Source organism: Haliotis cracherodii, unplaced genomic scaffold, assembly GCF_022045235.1.
Source record: "Haliotis cracherodii isolate W230 unplaced genomic scaffold, xgHalCrac1.p SCAF_6, whole genome shotgun sequence".
NCBI lineage: Eukaryota > Metazoa > Mollusca > Gastropoda > Lepetellida > Haliotidae > Haliotis > Haliotis cracherodii.
The window spans coordinates 22881466-22895255 of NW_027266319.1; the positions used below are offsets into that span (position 1 = coordinate 22881466).

The following is a 13790-nucleotide window of genomic DNA, read 5'->3' on the forward strand; positions in this document are numbered from 1 at the left end:
AATAAGCTCCATTCAAAGTGGAGAGGTGGTGGCAAATAAGTTGTCAGAAAAGAGACTGAAGCGATGCAGATTGTACAAAAGCAAGTATGTGTATTGAGTTAAAAAGCAAGGATCATAATTTGACGTTGAACTCACAATCTGCGGATCCTGGCACAACTAATGGAAGCAACTCTGAAAAAGCTTCATATGCATCTCAAACCACTTGACCACTCATGCCCTAATCAATTAGAAGCGGTATTTTAACAATTTGTCTTATTTAATTATTTAACAAAACCCGAGGACAATGTTCGTCCAAGTTTCTCTCCTCGCCAGCCCTCACCTCCCTCCTCACACATCTGGAACACGGTGGTGTCCTTGAAAAGAAGCTGGTGCCCCAGGGTCGCCGTCGCTCTGGGGGAGAGAAAAATCAAACCGCTCTCAATAAAACCTGAATAAGCATGCGGTATTGGAGAGCATGCGATCCAAATTGGAGACAAGCTTAAGCAAGAGATACAGAGACAAACTTAAACATAAGGTACTGGGGACCTATTCTGTCCTGGATTCGAACGGAGACAAACTTAAACATAAGGTACTGGGGACCTATTCTGTCCTGGATTCCAATGGGAGAGAAGCTTATGCATGAGATACTGAGGACCTGTTCTGTCCTGGATTCCAATGGGAGATAAGCTTAAACATAAGGTACTGGGGACCTGTTCTGTCCTGGATTCCAATGGGAGACAAACCTATGCATAAGATACTGGGGACCTATTTCTATCCTGGATTCCAATGGGAGACAAGCTTATGCTTGAGATACTGGCAGCCTAATCTCTCCTGGATTCCAATGGGAGACAAGCATGGGGTACTAGTCACCTACTCTTCTTCCTGGATCCCCCTGGGATATAAGCATTGGGTTCTGTAAATCTAGCCTACTCTTGAATCTGAATGGGAGTTAAGCACGGCATACTAGGAAACTATCATACCCCCAAATGCAAACCCCCATGATATATGTGACAGCTGAAGAACCGGTACTCACAAGAAGCTGACGCAGCCAGTGCCCTCCGATGGCGCCATCCACATGAAGGCCAACTCGTGGACCGGCTGACGGCTGACATGGGAGTGGACGATGGAGCACATCAGGTTTGTTCCCATTGGCTGTGAGCCAAAGAAGCTCCGCCCACCCATCATCCTGGATTGGATGTCCGTGGTCAGTGTGTAGAGTCCAGTCAACAGGAAGCCATCAAAGTTCATGCTGGACGACACGGTCACTAGAGACACAATAGCATTTCAATCATTAGGAAATTGAAAAATAAATTTTTGGAAATTCGAATTCGGCTTTCTATGAAAAACAGACTGGAATGCCCAGTCAACCATTACAACCAGCACAGGTTGATGGAGACCGATTCTAACCTGGAATCTCCATGTCGTTACAACCAGCACAGGTTGGTTGGGACCTATTCTTACTTGGAATCCCCATGAGGAAACAAGCCAAAATTGGTGGGGACCTATTCTAACCCAGAATCCCCATGGGGAAACAAGCAAAAATTGGTGGGGACTGATTCTAACCTGGAATCCCCATGGTACTACCAGCACAGGTTGGTGGGGACCTATTCTAACCTGGAATCCCCATGGTACTACCAGCACAGGTTGGTGGGGACCTATTCTAACCTGGAATCCCCATGGTACTACCAGCATAGGTTGGTGGAGGCCTATTCTAACCTGGAATCCCCATGTCATTACAACAAGCACAGGTTGGTGGAGGCCTATTCTAACCTGGACTCCCAATGGTACACCCAGCATAGGTTGATGGGGACCTATTCTAACCTGGAAGCCCCATGTCATTGCAACCAGCACAGGCTGGTGGGGACCGATTCTAACAAGGAATCCCCATGGTACTACCAGCACAGGTTGATGGGGACCGATTCTAACCTGGAATCCCCATGGTACTACCAGCATAGGTTGATGGGGACCTATTCTAACCTGGAATCCCCATGGTACACCCAGCATAGGTTGATGGAGACCTATTCTAACCTGGAATCACCATGGTAAGCCCAGCATAGGTTGATGGAGACCTATTCTAACCTGGAATCCTCATGTCATTACAACCAGCATAGGTTGATGGGGACTATTCTAACCTGGAATCCCCATGGTACTACCAGCACAGGTTGGTGGGGACCGATTCTAACCTGGAATCCCCATGTCATTACAACCAGCACAGGTTGATTGAGACCTATTCTAACCTGGAATCCCCATGTCATTGCAACCAGCACAGGTTGGTGGGGACCGATTCTAACAAGGAATCCCCATGATACTACCAGCACAGGTTGATGGGGACCGATTCCAACCTGGAATCCCCATGGTACTACCAGCACAGGTTGATGGGGACCTATTCTAACCTGGAATCCCCATGGTACACCCAGCATAGGTTGATGGGGACCTATTCTAACCTGGAATCCCCATGTCATTACAACCAGCATAGGTTGATGGGGACTATTCTAACCTGGAACCCCCATGGTACACCCAGCATAGGTTGATGGGGACCTATTCTAACCTGGAATCCCCATGGTACACCCAGCACAGGTTGGTGGAGACCGATTCTAACCTGGAATCACCATGGTTCAACCAGCACAGGTTGATGGAGACCGATTCTAACCTGGAATCCCCATGGTACTACCAGCACAGGTTGGTGGAGACCGATTGTAACCGGAATCCCCATGGTACAACCAGCACAGGTTGATGGGGACCGATTCTAACCTGGAATCCCCATGGTACAACTAGCATAGGTTGGTGGAGGCAGATTCTAACCAGGAATCCCCATGGTACTACCATCATAGGTTGATGGGGACTGATTCTAACCCAGAATCCCCATGGGGAAACAAGCCAAAATTGGTGGGGACCTATTCTAACCCAGAATCCCCATGGGGAGACCAGCACAGGTTGGTGGGGACCTATTCTAACCCAGAATCCCCATGGAAATTCTAGACAACCATAGATAGATTTTTTTCCTTACCTTTCAGAACTTAAGAAACAAAGTTTTCTCTACCCTCATGTGTAGTGTAATAATGCATAGTTTGGCCCTGAACTGTTATAGTTAAAGCACCAGGACGCCACAGCCCAAACTGAATAATGAACCCCGTAGTGGCTAGTTTTTCATTATTCAAAAGCACTGAGTAACTTAACAATTGTTGAAAGATAGACTCTCTTGTATTTGACAGAATTGCTGGACATAAATGAATAACGAATTCAGTGCTGGCTTGTTACTGGTATTCAAAAGTTCTAAATAACTAAACAGCTTTTGGTCCATGGTACACTTGTAAGATAAACCTGCTGTCCTTTCTAACATTGAGTTGGAGTGTATTTGACCACATTACTGTAGTTGTTTAATATACACTCTTTGAATAATGATTCCACTGCTGACTTTTTTTAAATATTTTTAACTAAAAGAACCCACTGCTATCTTCAGGTCACTAGATAAAAAGGACCAGACAATCCAGTGATTGATATAATGAGCATCGATCCACGCAATCGTATCCCAATGACTTTGTAGCTAGAGATCTTGATAATAGTATGCCAGGTTTAAATCTGGAAATTAACATGCTGTGTTTTCAACAAAGAGCTAGATTACCTGCAGATTTAACTGTGCAAAACTGAATTTGGAACTGAACACGCAGCATGAGTTTTCCAATGTTAAATTTACTGCCGTTAAATCTACTGGTAACCTAGCTCTACATTGACAACACAGTATGGTATCTCTATTCTACCATGACAAAACTAAATGTGAGGCCATGATATTGACTGAAGCGGCAACAACTCTCTGTCCTGTATTTTAAGTGGGTTGTCGATCTGAATTAAGGAAACAATGATAACAGCCTTTAAACAAAGTATGGTGCTGTATTTGATTAAACATTGTTTTTTCACATCAGTATACTTCACTTGCATATATAACAGGCACTGAAGGAGTGTTTGTTTGTTTGTTTGTTTGTTTGTTTGTTTGTTTGTTTGTTTGTTGAGCTTTGTGTGATGCAGATGTCAAATCAGCTGTTACAATCAGAGGTGGGTTATTGTGATTTGAAACATCTGATGGACCCTTTTTATAGATTCATGGTAGAATTCTCATCTTTATTAGTTTGTATGTTTAATCTCCATGCTCACCTTCAGAGGACCAGATTGGAAAATTAAGAAAACAATAATTCTAAAAATATTGCTTTTGGTTGTGAATGCAACTGAACTTAAAGAGTTCAAAGCTGTCACACAATTTGAGCATTTTCCAAATTTCTCACAGCATCATTATTGTTTATTGTACAATGGTTGCTTTCTTTGTTGCAAGTTTAAAAAACAGAAAAAGAGGTGAGCTCCAAATTGAATATTCTTCCAATATTTCTGCTTATAAACCTCCTGTGACGTCATCCTATTGTTCTCCAGTCGGGTTAAATCTCATAAACAGGGACGTTGTAATGTCCCTGAGATTTTATAGGATATTCAAGCCATATTTGCTATATAATGTGTTATGATATGCCAGGGATTTTATATAATGTCCTGGGTATTTTATTAATATAACTTCTGTTCAGATTATAACATGTAATGAAATGTAAAATCAAATGACAAATGTTTTCTTTATATTCCCGAGGATCAAACACGCAACTTAGGTATCTGTAGCCCAGTGAGTGTACCCCTAGGTTAGAGAGGCGTTGATAAGTCTACTGCTTTTTAGAATGTCCTTTTCAAGATCTGTACGCCAGCAACATATAATTTACGCCCGTTTCCTAATGTTCATGAAAAGTATGTTCGAAACATAAAAAAGTTGATAAATGTTGTTTAAAGTTTCTTTTTTCGGCTTATAAGTAAGATAAAACACTTCCCCTTGGGTTGTTATGATATTTAAAACCCTTTCCCTCGGAAAATCCCTCGGGATGTGGGTTTTAAATATCATAACAACCCTCGAACGTGTTTTATCCTATACATAAAGCATATTGCTTTCCGCAAAAAATGTGTTTCTACAGCAGTAAAAAGTACATCAGTTACATCCTGCACAACAACTTAAAGCCAAAATCACTTCATTGAAACCAACAAACCAAGAAATCTTAATACGTACTGACAAAGTAAATATACTTCCCAAAAGAAGTTAAAGAACACCTAACTCTTTCATATTACTACGGTAAATCTCACATGGCATGACAGATTAACTATAGTAATATAAGGGTTTTACCTTGACTTACAAAATTCGGGGTCCAGAGGACCCCCAACACTTAATTTTAAGGGTCCTTGCAGGCAATATGAGGGTCCTGTAAAGTAATGAAAAGTACTACATACCGTATTCAACGTAATAAGCGCCCCGCTCTAATAAGCGCCCACGGCGATATTTTTCAATAAACCGATCACTGCAGATCTGCTGCAGGTAGTAACCAACAATCTGCCTCACGTATGCTCATCAGCATATGAAGCCAGGCTGTTCAAGGCAGTCTACTGCACAGCCTTCTTCGGTTTCTTTAGGGTTAGCGAACTCGTCCAAACTGGACCCTCAAAAACAGGTTGCGCCATCCAGAATTTAAGCTTCTCGGGCAACCCCCAGCAGCTTTCAATCCATTTACCACACTCAAAGTCTGATCAGTACAGGATGGGGACAACAGTTACAATGTCACCTATACCAGGTAATCCGCTATGTCCGGTAGTCGCCATCAAGCACTACCTGGAGGCGCGCCCCTCCGGCCCACAACATGCATTCGTCCACTTTGACCATTCCCCCGTTACAAGGTACCAATTCCAGGCACTCCTAAAAAAGGCCTTAGCACACAGCAACATAAACACGGCCTGCTATTCTTCGCACTCCTTCCGCATTGGGGCAGCCACATCAGCAGCCATGAACGGGGTGCCTGAACACCTCATACAACAATACGGCAGGTGGAAATCAGATTGCTACAATGCTTACATACGCCTACCAACAAATTCAATGTTGCACAATTAAATCAAATAGTCTTTCATGGTACTTACTACACTTCTTATTGTTTACAGTTTGGATGGTGGGATCCAGCTACATGGCCAGGGCACGGCAGTACTTGCTCCTGAAGGGCACCAGCCCGAACCAACCGAGGATGCTATGGCTGGCACGAGGGGGGATGAGGTGGAAGGAGCTGGACACCATTCTGGATGCACAGGTCAAGGCGACACGGCGCAGCCCCAGAGCCCTCATCATTCACCTGGGCTCCAACGACCTGTGCTCGGTCAAAGGCAGCCAACTCTACCTTGACATGGTGGCATCAATCCTTCGGATACAACTCCAGCTTCCTGACACCAAGATCATCGTATCCTCAATGCTGCCCAGGCGCTACTGGCACGATGCCAGGGATCCACGAAAGATCGAGGGGATGCGGAAGAATATCAACCGCCGACTGACCAACCGAGTCAAAGAGCTCGGCGGTACAACAGTGCCACATCCCCAGATCCTGGCATCTGACAAGACATGGTACGCCTGGGAGGGCGTCCACCTCAGTGACAAAGGACTGTGTGTGTTTACGGACAATTTATTGCATGCCCTGGCGCTCGTTTTGCGCCAGTAAGGATATTATCTCCACAGGTTAGTGTTTCCTTTCAGTGCATAAGCAAGCCGGGCAACAATGCTATCTCCGCGTATCGCGTGGCCGTGGGTGTGGGGTAGCACTCTGGTGCTTTGTGGCGGGGTTCTTGTGGGCTACACTGCTAGTAACAAATTAACTTGCTTCCAAATTAATACTCGTGCTTAAGGCTACCTGCTTTTCAGCGGGAACCTTTCCGGGGTTACCTGCTTCTCAGTGGGAACCTTGTCTTTCCCGACTTTTCAGCCGGGGAATCGTAGAATAACATACGTTGGGGCAAACAGTTGCCACGTATATGGGCCCGGCGGCGGAAGTCGTCTTGTCAAGCGGTAGCTGACAGTTGGGTCCGCGGCGGGAGCCGCACAATGGTTTTGCTAATGGGGCCGGGCAGTGTGATCTGCTTTGGCCGGCTACCTGGGGCCGGGCAGCGGCAGTCTGACTTAGGCCAGCAGCGTGGAGCTGCTTTTGGCAACGTGGGAGTTGCCAAGCAATGGTAGCGTTTAAATATGCTACCGTGGGGGCCGGACAGCGGTAGCAGTCTCAGGCCAGCAGCGCTAGCTGCAATCGCCGTCGGCCACGCGCGTGGCCATGGCAACGGTAGCATTTTTGGTATATACAATTAGCAGCTAAGTAGCCCACTAGTACCTGCACACCCTCGGCCATTTAACCCAATCTCATCTTCTGTTTTATTACAGGCACGGGCACCAACGGCTCGGTGGCCCGTGCCTCTCCTTGGCATATCGCGGGATAACAGCTAGTGAACAATCCCAATTAGCACCCTTCCGACTGATCAATGTACACAATTCGTGTACATTTATTCGTGTATAATACGCACTCGTGTGTTATATGCACCCTTAATTACGGGCAATTAAATTCTGGAAAAATATATCTGTCGTGTATAATACGCTCAGACTTTTCTTTTGTATCATTTCAGGTTGTATCATTTACGATCTTTCGACTCTTTCACCAAAATTATATTCTAATAAGAGCCCCCTATTTCTAATTTTGAGAGCGCCCTGGGCGCTTATTACGTCGAATACGGTAATTACTTTAGAGCCTGGGATGAATAAATGGACAGAAGTCATGCTTGATGTATGAAATAACAGACACCCATAACTGCTCTTGATATTCTGTAGGTACAATGAATATTATTGTGCGTCCCTCAGGACAAAGTGTATATTTTTTCGCTTCCATTCTCTTCATTTGTGCATACTGGACACATATTTGTGTCCCGTAAAAACCCTGTAATATGAAATAATTGGGTGTTCTTGTACATTTCTTGAGTAGTTTATATTGAATGACCACAAAGTCACCCAAAAAGCACAAGATGACACAAAAGTCCCTAGAAAGAAACAAAGGACTCACCTTGATAAAACTGTCCAGGTACATAGTAATGTGGGTTTCCTTCCACTGTCACACTGATTGCAACCTCGCCCCTCTCAACACCAAACTCCTGCACGTTTCCATGGTAATTACAGAGGAAGAAAAACGGTGACACCGTTAAAAGGCCACTTGACTGATATTGATACAGCGCCATGAATATGGCTGCTATTTGCCAAAACTCCATGATGGAATCTGTAAAACAATAACTCTTCGTTACATTTTCTCCAGGTCACATTGAATACGTTCTTATATCTACTATATATATTGTCCAGCTTGTGACGTAAGGACTTTAAATGTAGAGTGCCGCTGAATGTGGAATTTCCTGAAGTGTTTCCCCAATACTTGAGTCCACTTTACCTACAGCTCCTTCATCTTTGGAAAACAGCTCAAATCAAAACCCAAAGATCCTCATTTTTAAATCAACAATTGATGCAAATTGCCACTTCACTTCCATTTAGTGTTTAGATCAAATAAAACTATTTCTAAAATTACCATGAACTTAAACAAATAGGGTTCAGAGATGTATGTGAGTTATGAAGGGGTGTGAGGGGTTAGTGTTAGGAATGCAAGTTCAATATGTGAAGCAAGCGTTACAGCGGCTTCTACAACACCACTTAAACATACAGAATGTGAGGGTGAAAGGTGATAGCTTGACCCACAATAAAAATATTCCAATGATCGTGTCATTTGATATTCAACATAAACACATTCTTGCTACATATCAAATTTCACAATTATACCAGTAAAAATGACAAAAATTGTATTTTCAAAATGTCTGCAATGGCAGCCATGTTTAAAGTCATATTGGAGTTCTGTAAGCAAGTTTTAGAGACACCAAAGCTGGGATCATTCATACAAAGCTTTAGCTCCATAACCCTTGTAGATTTACAGATGCTGAAAATGCATTAACACTACAAAACGGGAACATAAAGGTCATAGGTCATAGCTTGATCTAAAATCAAAACATGACAGTGGTATTTTAGAAGTTGTAACAGTTGCTTGATGAATTAAACAACTGGGCGTTGACAGATATTTTCACAATCTTTTCATGTTTTTAATCCATGTGCTCACATGATTTGATGCTCTTCTCAAGGTAAGACCCGTTCTGTTACAAAATACATCTTGATCATCGATCATATCATCTTGACTTGGCAAAGGCAAGTGATATGATAGGTGGAATCTGATTGGTCAATAGGAGGGACATAGAAGGGACATAACTTGTCATAGCTTGTCATAGCCACTGGTGGCGCTACAATCGAGCCTGGAACTTCCAGCCTAGTTCGGCAAGGGTGGAAACTGGACATTAATAGTCCGTCAACTCCCTTGCCTCAGGAAGATGGGCTTCAGAAACGAAGGTGCAGTTTACATTGTACGTTGTATTAGGGTTTGTTGTATTTTAGGGTGAGATGTGGATTTTGTATAATTTAACATTTTTCCTACCATGTTCTTTGCATCCCTTACAAGAACTATACAAAAAGCTATATATGAAGTTGTCTTCAGGGTTAGAGTTCTGTGCTTATTGAAATACAAAAACATGTGGCTGGTCAAGTGCCTACTCATGCTTTAGCTGCAAATAACTTGTTTGTTTGTTGTTTAATGCCGCACTCAGCCATATTCCAGCTATATGATGGCAGTCTGTAAATGATAAATTCTGGACCAGACCATCCAGTGATTGACATCATGAGCATCGCTCTGCAATTGGGATACAATGACAGTCGCCTCTTACAACAAGTATAGTCGCCTCTTACGGCAAGCATGGGTTGGTGAAGACCTATTCTACCCTGGATATTCATGGGTTAGTTGTATCTGAGTGTCTTTTGATATCATATATATCATCAAGTGTTGATATATTTGATATCAAAAGACACGAGGGTGAGATTTTATTTTTCATCCAACATCATTCTTCCAACCTTTTCAGTTTGAAGACAGTAAATTAATAAGCAATGTAAAAAGTACTGCTTACAGCTTCAGTAGCAGAGCCATTAGTGATGTCATTTGATTGTGATGTCATGGTAACCAATGACATCATAATGGTTTGCAAAGCATTGTGATGCAATTTCATTGCAGCGATATCTACAAAGTATATATTCCTTGATCTCACCCAAGCCAGTTTTGGTTGATAAAACGGGGTCATTTTCATTTTTTTCATTTTCAAAATTATGTCCAGGGTAATATGTGACCCAAGTAATAAAAAAAGGTTTGGCCTTTAGTGACAGTTATCTTGATATCAGGGACTTAGCTAAAAATAGTAATTTGTCCCTCATATTTATGAGAAAAAAATATAATTAAATTCTCCTTTTTTTAAACGGTATTTTCGGTATTTAGCACTGAATGCAATAAGCTACAAAGTCAGCAATAAAGCCCCTTTCTCTTTATTGGTCCTGGTGTGAGTGAAACACAAGTTCCCTCCTCTATAAAGCCATAACATTAGTTGAATAACATGAACTGGAACTTTTTTAATTCAATTTGGGAATACTGACAAATATTGGCCTCAGAGCCGGCATAGATAAACCTCTGCTACTGTGACCTGCTTTCAGATAAAATGGAAACATGTTGATGATATGAAACTGTGTTTGCTACTTACGCTTGATGTTTACAATTACGATACAGCAATTTACTGTACAGGACAAATCCACTAGAGAACTTCTCATTTCAGTTCTTTGCGATGTAGCAAAATTCTTTCTATGAGTGAGTGAGTGAGTATGGTTTTACACCGCCTTTAGCAATATTCGAGCAATATCACGGCGGGGGACACCAGAAATGGGCTTCACACGTTGTACCCATGTCAGGAATTGAACCCAGGTCTTCGGTGTGACGAGCGAATGCTTTAACCTATAGGCAACCTGACCGCCCCAATTCTTTCTATGACACTGCAACATAATATATAAGCTTTGATAGTTTATGCATATGTGATCTGCAGTATATGTGTATGACTAGAGTCATTGTGTGAGAGAGGAGTGTCATTTTCTGTAAATAAATCTAAAAAGTACTGATAAGTTGTGAAATATTCTTTTTATGTCATGGCCTTTCTGCTACCCTGGGCTGATGCCTGTTTTATGTAACAGTTACTTCTTTTTATAAACAATAATGGAAAAAAAATCTTTCTATGATTAAAATATTCTCCTTGAAAATGGTCACCACCAACTGAGACACATGTTAACCATTCCTTCTCTTATTCATACCAAACTATCACATGAATCAACTAAAAAAGAATAACTCAACTTTTGTAAAAAATACCCATGGTACATTACTAGCATACTATTCCCCAAATCGAAATAACTTTGGCATGTTTACTGAAATAAATTGACAATTCTATCATGTTTAAAATGTTTGTCCAAATTTCTGTGAATTTCCATAATTTCATGTTTGAACAGTAGAGATAGTCTTTGATCTTACCTTTATCATCCAACTCTGTTAAAATTCCTTTATCCTCTTGCTGGAAAAGTCAGTACACAGCCTGGCAGTAACCACTTACTGGTAACAGAAAACAAACCCAGATCCTTGACACAGAAATCCAAGACTGAAAGTCCAAACACAAAACGTGATTGTCTCCTCAAACAATATGAATAGCACTTCACATCCACTTATAAAAAAAATCTAAAAAAATCTTCAGTTCATGTGAAGCCTAGCATCACTGATCTGAGAGTGAAAACAAATGAAGAAAAAAATGGATCCGAATCAAATATGAATTCCTTCAAAGCTCACTGCAACATATACGAACTTTCTATCATGCTAAACCAACGTGGTTTGCTGTCTTCCTTTACAGAAAGAATTTATGATTAAATACCTCGGAGAGATAAAGTTGAAATTTATCTGGTTAAGGAAAACATTAATTTCTCACCAGCAAACAGAGAGCAGGGTTATCTGGTATCCCGAGCCTTTAAGATAAGGTGTTGCTTCAGACCACCTCTGCTGGAGACAACATGTCTTTTACACTTCCCCCAGCTTCCAAAATATATCTAGCTTATGTAAGAAATTTGTCTGATCGTTATTATGAACATTAGATTCATATTTGTTCACAAAAACTTATGTAAAGTACCATAATTAAATTGTTTAATTTGACAATAATTTCCCCAATAAAATAACATTTGTTCTAAACGTTTTTCAAATAAAAAAATGTCAAAGAATATTTTAATTAACTTTAAGTTAAAATAGTCAACTATACATTATTTTTTATGATAATCACAAACAGAAAAGACAAGAAAGCATTACAATTTTGTTACAGATGTAACAAACCAAATCTGTTCTAAATTCATCAATCAATAATATGATTATTTAAGTTTTCTAATAAGTATAATTCTTTATTTTCTAATACTGCTGACAATGTAAGAATATGTCCAATTAGCAAATATCTCTCACAAACTACGTTGAAACCTGACCATGACACACTGACTTGACCAGTCACATGATGCAAGGCGTACGTCACTACTCACGATGGCGATGCGCCATAACTGTACGAGCACACAATTAGCAGGCGAAGGTTCTTCACATAGGAAATGGCAGCTTACAGCAACCCTAAACAGTTCCGATATCAACCACATGTCTGCCTCAGTTCTGTCAGACTCCGGATCACTATCACCAGAAAGGTGACAAATTGGTACCCAGACTTGCATAAATATCAGATTATATCAACAACTTATCTCAACACAGCTTTATAACGTGATAAGTGGCCTCTCGTGTTTATACGTTACATAAAAACTTTAATTAGGATTGACAGAAAATGTTAACATTAGGTAGAAAAAATAACAGAACTTTCCTTTAACAAAAAAACAAGTTTACAAAACAAGGAAGTATTTTAATTTCCATTCAACTTACTACAGACTTGAACATACATTTTTCTTAAATTTGAATAAAAAAAAAATGTAATTCTGAAATGTGATTTTTTGAGAGCCTTAGAGTGACAACATTGGGTTGCTGCGTGGGACTGACTATGTGAAAGGTGGGTTTGTAATAATGATTAAGCTATCCTTCATGGTATCTTGAACCACAGTGCCAGAGGTTCAGAAGCTCACCTTTATACACTGATATAAAATATGAGGATTGAGGATGTGCCATCTATTTGTCTAAAAATGATTCAGTGTCATTCCTGATAAAACAAATGACTACAGACATATAAAGTCAAGTCCTGTTAATACGACATGGTTGGTTGCATATGATTATGTCGGATTAACAAGTATCTCGGATAAAAGAAATTAAGAATCAACGTTTGTGATCGAAAATCGGACAACTACACAATAGATAATGATACAAACACTAATTGTTCATTAATTGTTTACTGTTCACCAAGTTTATCTCTGCAGCCGTTGTAATATGCAGCTACCAGCCGACTCATCTAGCATCAAAACATGGGCTGTGTACTCGCGGGCAGTTGACCACAGAGTACGCTGATCACTGTGTCGGATTAACGAGACTGATTAATGAGTGATTTCCGTAATTCGTTGCAATTCGTTGGATTAACTGGTCTAAATAGCACTGATTTAATCAGTTCCCATCATTGGTGTCGGATAAAGCTGACTGTCGGATTAACAAGTGTCGGATTAATGAGACTTGACTGTAATACAGTCGTATGTCCCTGATATTTATGTTATATAAATCCTTATCCATATTATTAACACCCATTGGGTAAATTGTTTGTCACCCCTTATGGCCCTGTCACACTACAACGTTTCAGAGTAACTTGCACCTAGCGTGTAAAAGACAGTTAGTACGTTGTCATACGTTGAGCTTTCATCGAAAAACCACGATTTTGGCGTACCCATAGCGTATACATAACGAGTTTACCGTATATGTAACGCATGTCTAATGTATTAGTAGCGTATCACTGATTTATACATAACTTATAAGCGTGTGTGTCTGGCGTGT

The 13790-nt window shown here is 41.0% G+C and overlaps 2 protein-coding genes across 2 annotated transcripts in view; one reads left to right on the forward strand and one right to left on the reverse strand.

Moving 5' to 3' along the window:
• Positions 1 to 11643, reverse strand: part of LOC139446114 (reelin-like) — a 96594-nt gene extending 84951 nt beyond the window's left edge. The window contains exons 1-4 of the mRNA XM_071227393.1: positions 11325 to 11643; positions 7911 to 8120; positions 1013 to 1244; positions 320 to 390 (exon numbers count right to left, since the gene is read on the reverse strand). Of these exons, the coding sequence (XP_071083494.1) occupies positions 320 to 390; positions 1013 to 1244; positions 7911 to 8112 (505 nt within the window). The 5' untranslated portion in view covers positions 8113 to 8120; positions 11325 to 11643. The remainder of the gene's footprint in view (positions 1 to 319; positions 391 to 1012; positions 1245 to 7910; positions 8121 to 11324) is intronic.
• Positions 5352 to 7084, forward strand: LOC139445550 (uncharacterized). Its single transcript, XM_071226694.1, has 2 exons — positions 5352 to 5624; positions 5986 to 7084. Exons 1-2 carry the CDS (start codon positions 5591 to 5593, stop codon positions 6528 to 6530), a joined length of 579 nt encoding a protein of 192 aa, XP_071082795.1. The 5' UTR covers positions 5352 to 5590; the 3' UTR covers positions 6531 to 7084.
• Positions 11644 to 13790: the final 2147 nt, after the last annotated feature.

Excerpts from the sequence above, each read along its gene's own strand:
- LOC139445550 (XM_071226694.1), top strand. The coding sequence starts at position 5,591 with ATGGGGACAACAGTTACAATGTCACCTATACCAG. Across the intron at positions 5,625-5,985 it reads TACAATGTCACCTATACCAG|TTTGGATGGTGGGATCCAGC; the intron begins GTAATCCGCTAT and ends TATTGTTTACAG.